Here is a 19845-nt window from a genome sequence, read left to right as displayed (position 1 = left end):
CGTAAAAGTAGCAGTACCAAGGACAAATGTAAAAATACTCAGGTACAAAGTAAAGGTCCTGCATTCAAAATGAGAAAAGTTCAAAATGTGCTCATTAAAGATAGTCAATAACATCTATCCAGGTATAATACAATAGACATTTTATATTTGCAGTGCATGTCTTTTTCACACTTCTATTAAATTGTCCAGTTTGCTGAATAGTGTTAAAAAAAAAGTGAATGCGGGAGAAAACGGACCATTCAAAACAAACCCTGTCCCTTAAACATGTGCAAAATGCATCTGGGTTGCTGCAGGGACAAAAACACACAAAGCAAAAACTGTTTATTGTTTTGAGAAGGAGTCAAAATTCACACTTCCACTCCTGTAGCTGAATTTTCCCAGACACAGAGGAGAGGGAGAGGTCCTGAGACAAGGGTCCCAGTGAGGGAGTGTGTGTGTGTGTGTGGGTGTGTGTGTGTGTGTGTGTGTGTTCAGGGGCAGTGGCCTCTGCTTTAGACAGTGACGGTATGTGAGAATCTGCAGAGGTGTCACTTCACACCTCTGCGGCCTGGCCTGGACTTATAAACCAGTGCAACAGAGCTGAGCAGCACTTACAGCCTCCCAGTCTCTCCAGTCAGACCACGGACTCCCTCCACACAACATGGATATCTCCCCGGTCCCTCTGCTCAACTACGGCCTGCAGTACCAGTGGTGCTACGACTCGGACCTGTCTAGCATCTCCTCTTCAGAAACCCTCTCCCCGGTCACCTCTATGGACTCCAGCCTCTCTCCGTCCTACCAGCAGCTGCCACAGTCCACTCCTAAGGCAGCTAAGACTGGATTTTCCCAGAGGCTCACATCATCCCTGTCTGGACGTGGCAGGAAAAGGGGCCTAGACACCCGGATGCGCAGCAAGCAGAGAGAGAGCGCCAGCGAGAAGGAAAAGCTGAGGATGAGGGATCTGACCAAGGCTATGCATCATCTCAGGTCCTACCTCCCGCCCTCGGTGGCCCCTGCCGGACAGACCCTGACAAAGATAGAGACTCTCCGCCTCACCATCGGCTACATCTCGTACCTGTCGGCCCAGCTGGGCCTCAGCGAGGAGGGGCTGTTTCAGAGGAGGGAACAAGGAGATACCTCGGCCAGCGGCACCTCCTCCCCTGACATCCTCAGCTACTTCCAGCACACCGCCATGGGAGGACAGGAGGAGGCCCAGCTGCAGAACCAGAGCCTGTACCCAGCCCAGTGTTACAGCCAGAACACCATGCTGCATTCTGGGAGCTGTAGTTTTGGAGTGGATCAGTACAGTACACAGTACATTGAAGCTCCTCAGGGAGACATGAGCATGGATGCCATCCTGCAGTCATCTCCAGCAACACAGCCCTGCTGCCAGGTATGTGAACATTTACTCATTTTGTTATGACACTCCATATGTAGAAATAACACATCCTGCATTTAAAAAAATCAAAAAAGTACAACATGCTAATCAGATGTCCTGTTGATTTGTTTAATACAGATGTGTGGAAAAGACTTCTGCATACCGTTGGTTCCCAGAGAGTACTGGGGTTAAACACCATCATCATCCTCCAACAACAGACACAAACTACTTCTCTCTTTTACTGCCTCACTGTGAAACATATAATTTATTTGAAATATATGCTATTCTACATTTTATTTATTTTGTCCTGTGAATTGTTCCATGTAAATATTGATATGTCTAACAATTATTTTTATATGTCTTTATACCACTATTTATAATAAAATATTAAAATGTCTCACATTTTGTCATTACTCAAAGCCTTGTTCCCTTGATGCAGTTCAGTTCACTTTACCTTGTGGCTGTACTGGTTAGCTCCCAGTTTGGATGTGAATGTGATGGAGCCCAGGACAAAATGCTACAGAGCGTCCTCTGCTGGTCATGAAGGCACCCTGGCACCCTACAAATCCAGCTGTGGCTTCTCATCTGGATAAAAACTTAGAAATAGCATAGGAATATACAAATACCATTAAATGGCAAGCCTCCCTATACATTTTTTTATTATGTTGTATATCATATTTTTTTCCAGGTATATTAAAAAGAATGGGTCACTATAGTGACAGAGAAGTATCACCTCGGCTTTACAGAGCTTTGTAGTCAGTTTGAGCTCATTGTTTAGCTGTCCAGCCTGCAACTTTACTGAGTTGGTTCACTCACAAAAAGTCATCTCAACCCGCGGCAGGCAGCCATTTTCAGTGAAAAAACTCTGAAAAGCCACTGTACAATACCTGCTCAGCACCAAACAGCAGACAGACACAGAGACTCATGTGGTGAACATAATAGGGCATTTAGCAGCTAAAGAGGCAGATGTTTCCCTCAGGAGTAGGTGGAGACTAAACAGAGCTAGAAGGAGAGTGAATACTGGACATTAATCAGGTGGACAGAAACACAACTCCAAAGAACATTGTGAGAGAATAGGTTCAAGTTAGTCTTTTTAGTACAAACTTCCTTCCCTTTGTTAACACACTTTCACTGCAGTTTAATAAGAAAATACAAAGACGGAATTTCATACTAAAAAGACTAACTTGGATACACTCGCATTATTTGTATTCGCTCAGCCTGCTGAACCCTTATATTATCTTTGCACAAAATGAGGACTGTGGATTCTATCACTTAAATTGAAAGGGATTCAGAGAGGGATCTCTGAATAGCCAGTATGAACAAGAGGATTGATAACAAACAAAAAAACTGGCAAAAAAACTTTTGCCAGAATTTTGAACCTATCCTTCCGTATCATATCTTTTCTGTATCAGCTTGTTACAGTACAACACTTCATTGAAGCTACATGTTTTACACTGAAATATTTAAACCCAAAATAATGCCATGCAGCAATCAATCACATGGAAATATTGTTGGGGGCGTCCTGGTGGCCTGACAGCTCCGTTTGATCCCATGAGGCGACCTGTGTGGAGTGCCATGAGCCCTCTGAGCCCAGGAGAACTCTCCCTAAGGGGACAATAAAGCACATCTTATCTTAGCTCTCCCCCGATGTTTCCGGTCAGCATCGTCACTGTTAATGATCTAAAAAACAAACAAAAAAGGCATCTAATAATCTTTAAAAATAAGGAAATATTCAACATCATTATGTTCAAATTTCCTCACAAATCCCGCCTGGTTAGACTTTTTTCACAGCAGACATTTGAACGCGTCATACTGCAGTGGGAAACGCACAGGTGATACCAATATCGTGAACGACGATTCCCTGAAACTGAAGCAGCTGAATGAAAATCAGACATCGTTAAAGCTATTATTTTTCTCTGCTGCAAACATGCTGCAACTTAAAATTGAATAAAATGGAAACACATAAAAACAATAAATACTTTGTATTTTAGAAAATTAATTGTAAAAAAAAAGATCCTTTGACGCAACTGGTTGAAAATATATTGTATTATGTCACATATTTTTCCAAGATTTTATGTTTTAACATATGTTCCAGTATCTAGGAGATAACACAATATTTTAAAAACAATGACAACTACAATATGCATGATGTATGCTATAAATGTCAGGCAAAATATATGCCATAGAGAAGCGATTTACAATCCAAAGAGAATATTACATATAAGGTAACAAACATGGGATCAAGCAACATTACCAAGTGAAAGCCAGTGAGACACCAGTCCTTCCAGAAACATTCTAGGGATTTCCTCTCACGGTCTGAAGCATGGGAGGAGTGAGCACTCTGAGGTTTGTTCCACAGCAGACCAGAGATCAACCTCTGCCACGGGTTATCTAGTTTATTTAGTGTATATTTGTTAATGGGGCTCTGCAAACACAGAGAGGTCATTGGCACCGCTAAGTCTAGACTAAGATATAAGATCCTCCTTGCTTTTCCCCTCTTTTCTCCCACCTTCAGCCCTAATTACCTGCTAGTGCCAACAGAGAGGGCTTTAACATTCATAGAGAAGTGTGGGTCTGCATGGCAGGCAAAGAGAATTAGGCCTGAGTGTTTAGTTTGCCACATACATGCAGTTCATTTGATATGCAAGCAGCAAAGCCTAATATACTCACTTAAGTCTTTCATCACAGAAAAGCTAATAAACTCTGTGGCCTAACAGGATTTGGGATGAAAGGGTTAGCACTGCTGTGCTGATTATTCACTCATTACATGTGAGTAAACACCGTCAGAGCTTAATGTGGATTAAGAGAAGACAGAGCCTCTCTATCATCAGCCTGGAAGGGAAAGAAGAAAGCTGACAGCTGGGGAAACTCTACAGAAGGTTTGTAATGGAAAATAATAATCAGTTTCTCATTTGAAACAAATAGAATTTCCAAAGAAATATACACAAATAAAACCAAATGAAGAAAATGGAAAAAAAAACTGAAAGGATCCCATCTGTAAAAACTTTGTCACACTTTAATCAACCCAATTCTGTGCTAGAATTAGTTGCTGTCAGCCATTTTATATGGGTGTCACTCTTTATTAGATGAACCTAATTTGAATGTGTTCATATTAAAAAAGTGACCCATATGTCACAGAGAAACAGGTTAGTACAGTAGGAGGAAAATGACAATTGTATATGTAACAAAAACACATTTGTTACAACAACAGAAATATAAATGCTGAGTTGCTGTTACCAGTGACACATAAAGTAATGATGTAGGGGGGTTAAAGGTCACTGTGGGAACTAGTGCTTGGGTCAGACATCAAGTCTGGTGTCACCTAACACACTCTCCAAGACAAATAATAAAAACAGCTTTAGCCAAATAACATTTAATGCCATTTAGAAATGTCACTTTGGATATTTTTCCTAAAATCAGCTGTCTGTTTTTGTTGCATAACTGAGGTGGCAGAGATGTGTGTGAGACTGGTTCACACGTCCTGCTCAGAGGTCTCACCTCGGCTGCGGAGCAGGAGTCACATGTGACGCGGCGGTTTGTGGGAACAGTGCTCGGGACGCAGATCCACAGTCGACACCTGGCGATCAAATCCACAGAAATATCCTTCAAAAATTGATACCTTCAAAAATAGAAAAATAAAACCTACTGTTCTATGAAAGGAATTGTGTGCATAAATGGAAGACACATCATTATGCATTAGTAAAGTTATGTGATTATGCAAAAATGATTGCAGCATGGCAGCATAAAAACACAATAGGAAAAATTTGTATTTCTTGTTTCGAACATCTAAATTCCGATACCAACTAATCACTGAGGTCAGGACTGATTTTATTATAAAGGCAAAAAAACCTGCTACCGTAAGTATAAAGTAATATGAAGTGACAAAAGAAAATATACATTAGAAGACTGACAACATGATGCATCTAGTCTTCATCTACACAAAGAATTATGATCACTCGTCTTCACCCTCACTTGTTTGTTTTTATGTAAATCTTGTCTGCCACCAATCTTAGCCAGTATTAAGCACTTCTCTCCAATATCATAGTTCCACAATTACAGAGAAATTAAACTGGCTCATTTGTAATGTTAGCAAGATAGAAAATGAAGATTATATTATATTTAACCAGGTAAGTCTGAGGTTGGAAACTTCTTTTGCAAGGGAGGCATAATAAGGCCTAATGAAAGACACAGTTCGGCCCAGTTCCTCAGATATAAAATGTGTTGGTAGTCACTGGTTGTGCACATTCTTCCAGTGCGGAACAGGGTTCCCATGCTAGTGAGGCCTACTGCTGTCCAAACAGGACGAGGTGTAAACTCCTCACACTTCACAGCTGCCCCGGCCGGCACACTTCTTCAGCCTGACCTCGTAAAGAGAGGACACCAGGCCAGAAAGAAAGAGCTGCGCTAATGAGATGCAGAACTGCTAAATTAACTCCGATCAAACTACACAAGTTCAGAAAAAGATTTATCAAAAAAAAGATTTATTGCCAAGTAACTAGCGCTTATGAGGAATTTGCCTTGGTTGTTGGTGCAACATATTCTAAAATTTCCCTCGGGATGAATAAGGCATCTATCTATCTATCTATCTATCTTAAACGTTCACATGAAATAAACAAACAATAAATACAGAAACAAATAACACTTATAAGTAGGATGTAGATGTAGGATTACCAGTCAATTTGAATGTGCATGGATAATGATGATGATGGGACATAGCATTGACGACTGTGTTTCACTGAACCTGAAACCTTACAGTTGCAGGGCTTATTCTTCATTCACTCAGCCATTTATGAAAAAAAAGTGATATTGGATTATTGGATATTCTGGTAACAAGTCATGTGGCAGCTTCCAGTCACAGCCCATGACACTTCAAAATTCCTAATGAAAGATTCCTCAGGTTCAGAGACAGACCTAGGTCATGGCAGGCTCTGGTTCTCAGGCTGCAGGAGTGTGTACTACTTTATGATGCCTGTGCGAGCAGCCAGGTCACACCTTGTCCTGGAGCTGGCATGTTTCCCATGGGACCCCCTGGCCTAGGTGTCAGCCCTGCTCCCAGAGCTTCTCAGGACCAGAGGTGGCTGCTGGAGGTGCAACCTCGCACCTCCCTCCTCATATATGGAGCAGCCTCTCTGGTCCTCCTCACTATCCTCTGCCTGCCTCACCAGCAAGACACTGACCACTCACTGCTCAGGGAAGAGCTTCCAACCACAGCACCGACTACAGCTCCGACTACAACAGCTGCAGCTATGGAGGTGTCCTACTGCTCTCCTCTCCAGCTCCAGGACAACTCTTTCCTGTTTGACTGCGAATCCCTGCTGGACAAATCCTATGATCCTCTTGCCTATGATCCAGCCTTGGACCCTGGTTACTTCAGCGCTGGCAGCAGCCTGTCTCCCACCTCTTCTGTGGACTCATTCTGCTTCTCCCCTACCTCCCTCCAGGCTGCCGGAAATGAACAAAACATTTTGGACAGTTTTGTCTTTCAAAGCCCTGCAGCGCCTCGTCTTACCCACGAGACACAGACTCTGCCCTGCTCAACATCCTCCAATCCAATCACCTCCACCACAAAGAAATCCAGATCCAGGTATCCGGGGAAGAAGCGCCAGACAGCCAGTGAGAGAGAGAAGCTGAGGATGAGGGATCTGACCAAGGCCCTGCAACACCTCAGGACGTACCTGCCGCCCTCAGTGGCACCAGCCGGACAGACCCTGACCAAGATCGATACGCTGCGCCTCACCATCCGCTACATCTCCTACCTGTCGGCTCAGCTGGGCCTCAGCGAGGAGGTGCTGGAACAGAGGTCCTCGGGTTTTGTGGAGCAGCCCCAAAACCTAAGCCAGTTCCTGGGTCAGCCAACAGCCAGCTACAGCCCACAAGAATCAGACTGCAACTCCATGAGCACAGCCCAGCTGTCCTCTCTGCAGCACTCCTATCAGGTATGTTCATATCGTGGTCATACAATTCCACAAATTTCATAGCTTTTAAGCTAAAGACAGTTTGCTTTACAATGATCTTGTGCTACAGTTGAATGAGTTCCTAACCAAAATCTGTTTTCTGTTGTCAGGTTTCAGATGGAGTTTGCTTCACCAGCGAGCAGTACTGGATGCCACAGCAGCAGCAGCAGCAGCTTCAAAATGCAGCCTTCTCTGGACAGTGCTGAGAGATATGGCCATCAATCCATTCAACTATTCTCATTGCAACAATGACTTTGAACGAAATTTATGGACAAAACTTGTCATTTTTGTTATTTTGAACAAAATATATTTATATACTTTTTGTGCTTTTTATATAGAATTGTATATTTATTAAGCTTTCACAATGTGAACAGAATAAACATTATTTATCAAAAATAACCCTTGAGTTTGTTGCATTCATTCAAATGGGTTTGTTGTTGGTTTTCTATTTCTGTCTTTGTTTTTACAAACTAAAAAAAGGTAATCATGCACACTTGGTGCTTGGCCTTCACTTCCTTACACAAACACTGCAGCTGTCAGCAGGAGGTGCTAAACAGGGAGCACATCCACTCTAAAGTCCTTAAGGAAAGACCCCCACTGAGAGAAGTGGCAGCTGAACTAGGACCAGTTAATTGGCACCTTTCTTATCCTGTGTAAACACGGCTGGTGGTAGAGATCATGAAAGAAACCTTGTGATAAATAACTGGCTCTGGATTAAGTTCAGAATCTTGGCCAATAATGCTGATGAACTGGTTTTATTTTACTCCCAGTTCTGATTGTCACTTCCTGTTGGAAGATGCTTCTCTGCAGTTATATGACCAATAACTTAATATGACCAATAATGTCATTAAAGATGGCTGGCTCACTTTGTCCAATTCATTTTGACACTGTTGCTATGTCAATACTGCAATCTATGTTGATGCTGAGATGCTTGGAGTGGCTATATTTAATAACTTTGTGGACATATATTTCCAGGCATTTTACATTTATATGGGATTTGTTTTCCCTGCAGTGCTTTCAGTCTAGAAATACAAACTGTGCTTACAACCTTTTAAAAATCCCCAGGGTGGTCTCATATAATGTTCTCTGTCTTCTTTGTGTTGCTCCCTTCAGAAGGGCTAAATATCCAAGCTCATTCAAAGTACTTTGTGAACATGGAAAATGTCACAACTTCATATGGCTTTTATTTAATTAGACTGGCATCCACAAAATATGCAAAACATATGGGAATGCAGCCTGCTGAGCACAGAATAGCACACTTTTGTATGGTGACATTTAGTCAAAATATTTAAATTCACCTAAAATCCTTCTAATGTTGACAGTATATACAATATTAAAACATATTGTCCACATATAAAACTAGATTTTGGTATCAAATAGTCTTTATCCATAAAAATTCATAATCCAAACTTTACATTTAAAAAAGCTCCATCACATTTAGAACATGTATACATTTGGTTCCAGCTGGAGTAAAACAATCTACATTTAAAAACTGTGGAGAGCATTAAACAGGAGAAGAAGCTTCACTTTGGAACCACTGAAGCACCTGATCCTGGTTCATGGCCACCCACTTCATGTTGGCCTTGGTTCTCTCCAGCGCCTGCTCAAGAGACGGGGCAGCCGAGCCTAACTGCCCTGCGTTGTCCTCTCTGAACTGCAGCAACTGGAGAGGAACGTGTGTGTGCGTGTGTGGGAAGGGGGAGGGTTACTGGGGTTCAATTCTGCATGTAGAGTACAAGACTAAAAATGATGTCTGCATAAACAGGTATTAACAAAACACAGGATTAGGACCATTTAACATCACATTCATGCTAGTACTGTACCTGATGCACGGTACCTTACGAACATTAGTCTAGTTACATGTATTAATTTATTCACAAATTGTGAATGTGAAATAATATGTCCTAAAGAAAACAACAAAATTATTGGAGAAACTAACTGTACCTGCTTGTACTCAAACTCAGAGGAGAATCGTTGGGTCACTCCATTAATTAGTCCTCCAAAAGAAATTGATCCACCACCATAGCTGAAGAAAAGGGAAAAACAAGACACACTTTGATCATTTTGCAAACAACTACAGGCTGTCTAACCAAATCAAAAATCAGCATGCTCACAGTGACAATGGGGGTCATCCCTATGTTCCCAGGGTCCTCAATGTAAGAGATCGGTAAGGGCAATCTTTACAGTTCACATTGCAAAAGAACGAAGGGAGAAGGATATTTCAAAACAGTTTGAATAGTAAAAATCCAGTCAGCCACTGTGGAGATATGAATGTCTTCAGTAAAGGAAACAATCTGTCCACAAATTTGAGGGGGTAGGTTTCAAGGAGTATAGCATCAGTAGGCTACAATCTGTAGGTGGGTGATTTCAACATAACTAACCCATGGAAACATACATTACACATTTAACATAAGGGAAAAAAAGCATTGCTGAGAACATAAAAGGTCTCCTCAATGTGTCATATTAAGGGAATATTGAGCTGGGAAACATAGGACCCTGGGGACATAGATACGCTCACTGACAATGCTAACATGCTGGTGTTTAGCAGTTATAATGTTTACCATGTTTTAACATGTCAGCATGTTAACATTTGCTTTATAAAAGAGGATCAGCGGTTGAAGAGAATGACATCAGTTCTGCAGGTATTTGGTCATAAACCAAAGTATTGGACAAAGGACAAACGATGGTGTCAGAAGAAAAGTCAGAGGATTACTAAAATCATCAGGATTCATCCTCTGGGCACTGTGGATATCCATTAGTAGTTATAGCAGTTTGGTCAAAAGTGCTGGACCAACACCACCACACTAAAAATCCTTCTTTTGTCTCTTCACATGTTTAACCCTGACATCTCGCAGCATAGTTTACTGTGACTAGGCCTGTAACAATTATTGTCTAATCACATTTTATTTTTTACATAATCGCCGTTTCTTTGTTTAACTGCAATTGCTAACATAAGCTAAGGTCCTAAGGGATATGACTGTTGATGGAAATTTTCAATTGTATGTTCATTTAAGGAAAAAATACAATGTTTTATGATAATAAAGAGGCGTGGTTTACTTCATAGGCTGTGTACTTGTGTTATTACATTATCTGGGTCACATGACAGTGATATAACTGACAGATGTATCTGGGACTCATTCTAAACTTTATTTGTTTGAAAAAGCAATACATAAATACATATTTTTAAATTTGACTGAAAGAGACAATTATATTGTTAATCACAATTATCTCTGAGACAATTAATTGTACAGTTAAATTTGGAATTGTTACAGCTCTAACTGGGACATTACACGGCACATACGTGTTTGCATCAGGGAACACTCACTCATTGAATAGATGGTCCCATTTGGCTCTGACAAAGTCCCATGCCAGGGGTTGACCGATGGAGTTACGAGCTATGGAAACAATGGTGGAGGTGGCATCCTGCTTACGGATCTTCTTTGGGTCCAGACAGTACTCCAGATACCTGAAACACACTCACAGTGAGAACAAAAACCTCATGTGTTTGCTTCTGCAAGGGTTTGACCCTGCAGTGGCCATTCTCTGCCAGCACAAATTAGTTATAATGACAAAAGTAGAGAGGGACCTTAAGAAGACCAATAGGAGAACAAACATTATCCAACATGACGTCAGTATTACTGACCTGTTCAGCAGCCAGGGCTGTTTGGTGCAGGACAGAGCAGACATCAGTTTATCAGCCTCCGAAGCAATGGTGGCATTCTTGTACATGGACCAAGCAAAGTCCCACTCATCCACTCCTCCTGCTGCAATCGCACTGCAGTACACTGTGTACTTCAAGTTGGCACTAATGCTGAAACGATTGATGAAGATAACAGAGAGTTAAAGGCAGCAGTGGCTAGGGAAGGAATCAGTACAGTAGGTCGAGTGGACAGCAAAGAAAATTCTTGAATTAAAAGAAAACATCTACTGCATTTAACAAGTTTAGGAACAATTTACAAAATAATATCTAAAATGACCTGAAAATTAGGAAGACTGGAAGAAGGCTAGTAAGTTAAATTAAAAGAGTATGAGGAAGAAAGAATGAAAGAAAAGGAAAGTGCAGGGTGGGACCATACTTGTTTTTAGCTGGATTGTTCATCCATTCTCTGAACCAGCCAGTGGTCAGCTCCTCACAGCCTTCCACTCCCGTGCTGCACGCCTTAGAGATTGCATTCACCTGGTTGTACCTGGACAGGGACGTGAGACAATACAAGGGTCAGGAGAATGTTTGAGGATGGTCCACCTGCCGACCTCACATCACCCTGATCTTGGAAGAGAGTAGGGTCCACATGAATGAGATGGGTCATTTTATTTTACCAGATTTGAAAACGGTCACAAGCCTCAAAGTAATTTTAATGTAATGCTTTTTTTAATTATTATTAGTAAATAGTATTTCTTATTGTGTGAAAGAAATTCTCTGATGAAGACTGATTATAAAGTTATATCAGGCCAGTAATACCTGAACATTTCACACTTTAGCTTTTTATGGATTTTTATTTAACTTATAGTATAGTTTTTACACAGAATCTACTGCTACCTTCTCATTTTGAACAGAAATGAGTTAAATTAACTGTAAAAGTAGTAACCTATAGGTAATTATGCCTTTGAGGAGATATAATACATTTCTGTCAAGATAAGAGTAGATTGGAGTGAACACATTAAAGAGATACAGTGTGGAGAAGGTTATGTGAAGTACAGCTTGGTAAGAGTTTTATGAGAGAGGATGGGTAGACACTTTGGGTATTATGTTGTTTTCCAGGGGGCTAATTTATCAACCGTACCCTGCTTCAGTTATTGTCCCAGAGGTTATACACACACACACACACACACACACGTGTGTTGAAGAGTGAAACAGAGATTGTTTAAAACAGACGACATGTTAACATCCTTACTGGTCCGTGTGCTTTTCTGGGATCTTTGTCCAGTTGACAGTGAGCTCTTTGAAGTAGTTAAACAGAGGGGTGACCTGTTTCTTTAGGTAAGCCTGAGGGATGAAGATGTTCACGTTTTGTTAATGTATAGTATGGTTCGAAAAGAGAAAATGTGACATGGGTTATATTCAATTTGCATTGCATATGATTTAGGTATATTTTTCCATGATTATCCAGTCTGTATTTCTTCATCAACACTTTTTCTTTGGGTGGAGGGGGTGGGGGGGGATCAGCATTGGAGTTAAATTATTGAATAAGCATAACAAATGTCGACCATTCATCGCTTACCTGCATAGGTCCATACACTTCACTGCGGTCAAACATCAGGAAGAAATAGTTTAAGTTGCGACTGGCTGTCTCCCATGGCATGTATTCAACTTCTTTATTGAGGAACTTGGTAGTCCTCAGAGCCAGAGTTGTGTCCACCATCTTTGCCCTGATTAAGGCACATACAGTTGCTCAGCTCTCTCTTTCAATATTTAACAACAAAGCTTTGTAAAAAAATATGGCCTTACCTTGCGAGGTTAAAAGCATCGTCGATAATTTGAGCTCGGTTGATCACTGGAATATCCTGAAAAGTGAAAAAGGAATTGAGTTTGGAGTTTCGGTAGTCATTTAGTAACACTGCAGAAGTAAACAATATAAACACATATATATATATATATATATATATATATATATATATATATATATATATATATATATATATATATATATATATATATATACACAGTGTAGTACCTGATGTTTGGAGCTCAGCTTGGTGAGTAGACGATCCCAGTTTTCAGAGTCATAGTTGACTCTGTAGAAGCCCTTCATATCTACATTGGCCACCAGCCAATCATTAGCACCAAGAGTCATGTTTGTGTTTGTTGCTGTTTGGAGAATTTTTTTAAGTTTAAAATGAGAAAAATATCTTGTTGTATTGTGTTCATCATATTTTCAATGCTCTGAACGTCCACCTGAAATAAACCTTACCTTCTTTGTTAAGAAGCCAGTACTGCTGTTCCACTCCACCAGTCTTAATCCATGTAATTGGGACAAACCACTCATAACTAGAGGCACATCCATCCAGCCATACATATCATAAACACAGAGTATACAGAGATAGCAGGCAGGGGTTTAATATGACCACATAGGCTACAGTATATTCAGCATATAAAACATTACGAATGTTTCCTACTTGTACACTGAGGGTGTGTCCACGACAGAGTCTGGGTCCAACAAGAAATGATTCTGGGTGATTCTTCCAGTCTTGGTGTTGATGGTGACCACTGGGAACCCCATCTGTAGAATCCACCGGTTCATGATAGTCTCTACAGAGTGCTGCAGCTTTATGCCGGCTTCATCCACTGCCTGATAAGAGCAAATATTAGTAATAGATTGACTCTTTGTTGCTCCCTGCAGAGGAATTTGTTTTACTTTATATATATTTCAATATTTCTTTAAGGTGTCGTGACCTTTTACCTGATCTCAGAACTGGCTTATTCTACTGTTAACCATTGATCATTGAGTCACAATAAATAACATTCATTCTACAAAAGTTTAAAGCGAGCCTACAAATCTTTTGTTGAACAGCGGCCAATGTGGTCACATGTGACAAATACAGTATAATGCTAATAGCTAAAGTGTACAGTAGCACAAGTAGAAAAGAGTAGAAAAGTCAGAAAATTACTGGTAATATCAGTTACACAGAAACACTTACATAAAGTTTGCTAACAATAGCTAACATTAGCCACCTTAAGCTACTGGTCATACCAGAAGAGAACAAGTTAGCCACTAGCAAAGAGCCAGATATTTGTGTCAAGAATTGGTGGAGACCAAAAACAGAGCTAATAGGAGAGTGAATATTAAATTTAAATGTGTTGGCGTATAGAAACAAAACTCCAAATGAATGCTAATGTTTGTCTACCACTGGATGTTTAAATAGGCAACTGTTTGCTAAAAAGTTAGCCTTTTTTGTGTTTACAGCTTGTTACACTGCCCTTAAATCTTTGACAACTGCATAAACATAAATTTATAGATACTGCACAAAGGTTAAACTAAGGGGTTGAAGGCATTTTCTAGTAGGCCCTAGTAAGTTTAGCACTCTGTTTTATGGAAATCAACGATAATGGTGCTATCTTACCATTTGCAGGTGCCTCCAGAGGTCTGTGTAGACTGTGTTCTTATACTTGAACTCCTCTAAGTATGTCTGCAGACAGATAATAACCAATTGGTTATACTCTATGCAGGTCATTAAAACGCTGATATGACAAAATTAACAAAATACAAAAACAAAACCTAAATAGATGTACTCACCTGGAGTCCTTTTGAAAAGACGGCCTCAGTGATAAACTCTGAGAGCATCCTAAGGACTGCAGCTCCCTGTAATAAAACACAGGAGAATATTAGCAATTTTAGTAGGTGAAATATCTGATGGGACCAAATTACAGCATTCTGTTAATGAGGATCAGTAATTCATTAGTACTTTAATTCTGTAGTTCCCAAATGGTCTTTGATTAGGGTCACTTGAGAAAAAAGAGAACATTTAATTTATCCTTTTTTGTTTATTGGAGTTTAACATCTTGTCTAGTGGGGCTTGAAGAGAACAATACATTGGGGTTAGGAAGTTGGGAAGTGTTACCCTCAATTACCACACCTTGCTGTATGTGATGGAGTCAAACAGTGCACTGATGTCCTCCGGCTTCAGGATGTCCTCCTCTTTGGATGAGAGGGGATGGGAGGAGGCCAAGGCATCCACAGCCATCACACCAATGATCTCATTCAAAACTATTAAATCTTTCTGCAAAATGAAATAGAAATATTGGTATTTTGCATTGTGGCATGGTCGTACACTTGCAATGAACACATTAACATTATTTCTATAGCCACTTTTGTCAGGACTCCATTCAGTATATTCAGCAGGTATATTCTCGGCTTGGATGTATTTCTTCAAGAGAACAAAACTCACCATATTCCACGTTGGTTCAGCATAGTTGGCTCCAAGATAAGAGACATAGGTGGCAAACCCCTCGTTGAGCCACAAGTCATTCCACCACCGCGTGGTCACCAAGTTCCCAAACCACTGAGAGCACAGAGCTTAATTTTATTGGCAGGTTTTTTTAATAAACATATTTCAAAGCCAAACAGAAACACCACTGAATGTCCTAATACCATATGAGCGAGCTCATGCGAGATGACTGTTGCCACCCACTCCTTGTCTCCATTGGATGACACGCCAGGATTATATAAGAGGGCTGTTTCTCTGTAGGTGATCAGACCCCAGTTCTCCATGGCTCCAGCACTGAAGTCAGGAAGAGCGATCTGGTCTAAATAAGATTACAGAGTCATACAGGTCATTTTTTTTTTACTGCTGGCTGTACATTTCCAAAAATGTAAAGCAAAAATATAAACAGTTACTTTGTACACACTAAATCGATACATAAAGTAATATTGGTTAGTAGTACTTATACAGTAGGCTATTCACTGTCCTTGTGTTATTCTGTGTGTGTGTGTGTGTGTGTGTGTGTGTGTGTGTGTGTGTGTGTGTGTGTGTCCTACCTGACTTGTTCAGGGGATAAGGAGACTTGTAGTAGTTCTCAAAGAATGTCAGTATGGGCCCAGTCTTCTCCAGTGCATAGTTTCCCTGGCCCTCCTCTATAGCCTTCCTACGAGCCCAGATCCTGATCTAGACAAAAACAGTGCTTTATTAACCAGACTGAAAAAATGGTGATAGAGAGCTGAGCTGAGCTGGGAGTCCAGCAGAGGGCAGCGTAGAAACATTGAGCTGGTGGTGCAGAGCAGCAAACACCAGACGAGCCAACAGCTGGTGTTTGTATTGGTAGCTGAAGTCGTAGTAATAGTTATAGTAGCAGTGATTTGTAAAACTGCATTTATAACTGATAACAAATTGTGATTGAAATGACTTTAATCAATCATACAGTTAACTAACACAAAATGTTAAATCAGAAGCACAAATACACAATGATTCAAGTAATACCACCATATGATCTAGTCATACCTTTCAAAGTATGGGTTACACAGGTAGTGCCCTGTAATAGCATGGTTCAGTCCAGTTCATTCAGTGTTCAAAGACCTACAACTGTAAATAATGTGGAAATTGCAAACCATTTCCATTTGTGTGGTAAGATTTTATAAATAATTACCAAAACGTCTGCATGCGGATTCGTCGTGTTTGTCGTGAATGTAAAATCACACACAACAAAAGCCAGCAAGTAGGTTGACATAATCTCTGTTGGTTCAAAACGTGTCTGAATTAAATTGTGTCCATCCAAAGTGATGTTAACAGGGTCTGTGTGGGGGGAAAGACAGCAGCACATTAATTATAAATGAAGAAATTACGTATTATAAGCTCATTGTATGAATATAGTACATTATAGACAATTTGGACATATCAAAATGTAATTGAGGTAAGGTACGTTATAACACTTAAAGTTTTGGGTTACTAGGAAACATTCCACATGTAAAATATTGCACTAGACAATGAGAGAAGAACTTGCTGTAGTTCATAGCGTTGGACAGAGCCACTGTCCCATGGGGGTGAATGAGAGTTATGTTGAAGACAGCTTTCATTGCGGGCTCATCAAAGCAGGGGAAGGCTTTCCTGGCATCCGTTGGCTGCATTTGAGTCGTGGCAACAACTCTGACAATAGCAGATATGAAAACATATAATTATCACCCACATCAAATGTCAAAGGAACCCTCCACATATAAGCTGTGTTCAATGTCTTCTAGAAGTGCATTTGTGTTTACCCACTTCCTTCCTTCTTTTTCACTTCTCCCTCATTTTTGAGGGAATTTCAAGAATAAATATCAGCAACAACAGCAGGAGCTGAATATGCATTGCTGTGTCCCACAGTTACTTTTTTTATATAACCAATAGAAGTCACCAACATGACAATATTTTAAGTCCTACACTTTATGGCTGTAAATATAACAAAAGTTGGGTTTCTTTTGTAAAGCATGCTGTTGCATCCTGGACTGAACTTAATCTAAATTCAACACATTACTGATATCTTTGTGACATGTAAGGGACATACACATATGCACTTTCTTGCTTCACTTTCTCTATGGCATCAGTCTTCTCAATAAACTCTCTGCAAAGTAAGGGAATGTGCATTTCCCTTTAAAGTGAAGCTCTGGTTTAAGTAAATGTGTTTAAATAACATTACTATACATTACTTTTTACACTTTAAATCCTCACTGTGGCATAATTCTCTAAACTAAACTAAAATGTTTGAAACCAATACAATTTCATAAAAAATCATACTTTATTCACTCCTGTAGAATCCTCCCAGGTCATCAGCCAGCTCTCCAACAAACTCGGTAAAAAGGGTATATGTGCTGCCGGCCATCAGTGGGCTGTTGAGCTGGACCACCAGGTACTGGGTGGGAATCTCCAGCCAGGACTTTTTCAGGCTGGGCACAGTGGCTCCATCGAGGCCCCCCAATGCGGCTTGGTATCCCTCGAAGCTGGTGAGGTTCAGCTTGTTGGAGTGGATGATGATGAGGTCGGTTTCCTTCACACATTTGAAGACCACTGTGGAGTTTCCTTTGAAGATGTACATGCCGTCTGCGTTGGGCTCCAGCCAGGGCCACAGTGTGACTTCGTACGAGACAGGAACAAGGGAGTCTGGAAGTCTGTAGCGCTGCCAGGGCTCCTTCGGGGTGGAGGGTGTGGTGGGGCTGGTGGGGCTGGTAGGGCTGGCGGTATTTGGAGGTGTCACTTCATTCTTTGTCTTCTCCTTAGCATAAACCACAGCCAGGCCTATGATGGTGGCCACAGCACTGATGGCTGCAACCACGCAGGTTACTGCCACTGCTTTGCTGATGAAGAGGCCTTTCCCCATGTCTCCTCCAGAGAAAAAGAAGACAGAAGGAGGAAAGTGATCGCTATTTATGCCGTGCTTTACTGTTAGATACATCCCAAAGTTAATGGTCGATTTCCTGGGTGGGAAAAACAGCTGAATGTCCAAAACATTGAGCTGTAAAAGTCCTTGAGATAAGAGAGTCCTGTCTAATCTATGAACTTTATACCGGTATAATGGCTCTGAATAAAGGCCATCTTTAGAAGCTGGTCTAGTTCATTTCAGTACTGTGAATTGTGTGGTATAGTAGTAGAACTATGTGTGTTTGTGTGTATACAATCTGCAAATTTCAACTGTATACAGATCTAGCTATCCGATATTGAAGCACATTGCAAAATAAAAAGGAATAACGGTTGGTTTTGCTTACACTTGTATTTAGCCGTAAATATGGTGCAAACTCTAGGTTTGCTGTGGTTGACAAAAATACTTGTGGCTTTAAGAAATGGTGACATTCCAATGGTTAAACATATTTTTTGCACCAGCGCCTATGCCAACAAAACTGGCTCAGAAATGTCTTTGTGACATCACACCATTTGGATTTTGGTCTACAAACAGAAAAAGAAATACATATGCAAATAATTTCAAAGATCAAACAATTTATCTCTTGCCCAATGAGTAGAACAGAAGCATCACCATTCAACTGAGCAAGGTGAAGGATGATGAATCCGACAGTCAGGCATGTCTTATCACCAGAAAAACATGATTCCCACACCCTTTTCTGCGCTGGTGTGTTTATTGGTATCCTCACATAAGCATCATTTCATCTTCCACTTACATTAGAACTGCATGAAAATCACATTCATTTTTCAAATGAGGGTTCCAACCCAATAATGCACAGTAGTTCATCCTGGTTTTACTTTTTGTTGCAAAGCCATGCATCATCATCCAGTGACACACCGCAAATGACCAATCAAATACATGCATGCGCCCATTCGGGGTAATTACTTTGTAATGGGAACATCATTATTCTAGTGTCTAGCTTGCTAATTGTTGAGAAGGAGGATAAAAGAATTGTAACAGTGTAGTTAATATGTCTCATAGTATTAGAAAACACAGTATTTTGACCCTTAAACTCATGTATCTATCTCTCAAACTGGCCTTTCTGAAAACATTTTAACACAGGTATGTTTTTTTCCATATTAATGCCTAAAAAAAAGAGCCAAAGCACTCAAAAGAGCCACACCACAACAAACAAACAGCATTTCACATCAAATTGCAATATGATGCCATTACATTAAACCAATTCCTTCATATATCTTCTTACCTTGTATTTAATTAGTTTTGACTGGATTCAGTGACCTGCACCAGGTCTCTCAGGTGAAAATGTGTTCTGAAAAGCTTCAGTTTGTGGCCAAAGGGGACTACTATTTATACCATGTCTGGCTAAATCTGCAAATTCCCCAGCATATCCAAATTAAGTCTGTCCCAATAATGCAGCAGGATATTGCACAATCATCAAACCCAGAATAGGCAGTCAATAACTCCTGTGTCAGGTTCTAAACTTTTTGAGTCTCGTCTTTAATCCAGTTTGGTAATTTTCTTCAGAATACAACTGTGTCCAAGTATGTATGATACTCTTTCAACAGTGTTGGATACAAAATATGGAGCTTAATACCATTCTTTTCAGAAAAGACAGCATTACTGAGGCACTTAATTACAAATTCTATTTCATTGTACGGATTTTAGCGTGTACCATGTCCCATGCTAGCTGATATGATGCAGGATAAGAATTC

General features: G+C 40.4%; 3 protein-coding genes and 1 long non-coding RNA gene across 4 annotated transcripts; 3 read left to right on the top strand and 1 right to left on the bottom strand.

The window, feature by feature from the left end:
• Window positions 1-640: 640 nt before the first annotated feature.
• On the top strand, window positions 641-1901 carry LOC114554471 (mesoderm posterior protein 2-like). Its single transcript, XM_028576344.1, has 2 exons — window positions 641-1372; window positions 1797-1901. The coding sequence occupies exons 1-2, from the start codon at window positions 641-643 to the stop codon at window positions 1899-1901; spliced, it is 837 nt and encodes a 278-aa protein (XP_028432145.1).
• A 1720-nt stretch (window positions 1902-3621) lies between these two features.
• Window positions 3622-4966, top strand: LOC114561431 (uncharacterized). Its single transcript, XR_003693357.1, has 3 exons — window positions 3622-3703; window positions 4075-4236; window positions 4804-4966. It is a non-coding gene; the product is annotated as an uncharacterized LOC114561431 (long non-coding RNA).
• Window positions 4967-6603: 1637 nt separating this feature from the next.
• mespaa (mesoderm posterior aa) lies at window positions 6604-7517 on the top strand. The gene is made up of 2 exons (XM_028576333.1): window positions 6604-7293; window positions 7422-7517. The coding sequence occupies exons 1-2, from the start codon at window positions 6604-6606 to the stop codon at window positions 7515-7517; spliced, it is 786 nt and encodes a 261-aa protein (XP_028432134.1).
• Window positions 7518-8478: 961 nt separating this feature from the next.
• On the bottom strand, window positions 8479-18242 carry LOC114553510 (aminopeptidase Ey). Its single transcript, XM_028574723.1, has 20 exons — window positions 17520-18242; window positions 16745-16914; window positions 16391-16536; window positions 15786-15912; window positions 15399-15553; window positions 15196-15309; window positions 14884-15027; window positions 14544-14609; window positions 14371-14436; window positions 13426-13598; window positions 13221-13297; window positions 12984-13117; window positions 12758-12813; window positions 12531-12678; window positions 12204-12295; window positions 11388-11498; window positions 10955-11122; window positions 10637-10777; window positions 9256-9337; window positions 8479-8974 (listed from the first exon to the last, which is right to left on the bottom strand). Exons 1-20 carry the CDS (start codon window positions 18167-18169, stop codon window positions 8816-8818), a joined length of 2979 nt encoding a protein of 992 aa, XP_028430524.1. The 5' UTR covers window positions 18170-18242; the 3' UTR covers window positions 8479-8815.
• Between the last annotated feature and the right edge of the window lie 1603 nt (window positions 18243-19845).

The sequence above is a fragment of the Perca flavescens genome, chromosome 1 (assembly GCF_004354835.1).
Source record: "Perca flavescens isolate YP-PL-M2 chromosome 1, PFLA_1.0, whole genome shotgun sequence".
In the NCBI taxonomy this organism is placed as follows: domain Eukaryota; kingdom Metazoa; phylum Chordata; class Actinopteri; order Perciformes; family Percidae; genus Perca; species Perca flavescens.
This window is presented reverse-complemented; position numbering and strand designations above follow the sequence as displayed.

Excerpts from the sequence above, each read along its gene's own strand:
- LOC114554471 (XM_028576344.1), top strand. The coding sequence starts at position 641 with ATGGATATCTCCCCGGTCCCTCTGCTCAACTACGGCCTGCAGTACCAG. Across the intron at positions 1,373-1,796 it reads CAACACAGCCCTGCTGCCAG|TTCAGTTCACTTTACCTTGT; the intron begins GTATGTGAACAT and ends CCCTTGATGCAG.
- LOC114553510 (XM_028574723.1), bottom strand. The coding sequence starts at position 18,169 with ATGTATCTAACAGTAAAGCACGGCATAAATAGCGATCACTTTCCTCCT. Across the intron at positions 15,028-15,195 it reads CTGAACCAACGTGGAATATG|AAAGATTTAATAGTTTTGAA; the intron begins GTGAGTTTTGTT and ends TTCATTTTGCAG. Across the intron at positions 12,814-12,983 it reads AGCTGAGCTCCAAACATCAG|GATATTCCAGTGATCAACCG; the intron begins GTACTACACTGT and ends TTCACTTTTCAG.
- mespaa (XM_028576333.1), top strand. The coding sequence starts at position 6,604 with ATGGAGGTGTCCTACTGCTCTCCTCTCCAGCTCCAGGACAACTCTTTC. Across the intron at positions 7,294-7,421 it reads CTCTGCAGCACTCCTATCAG|GTTTCAGATGGAGTTTGCTT; the intron begins GTATGTTCATAT and ends TTCTGTTGTCAG.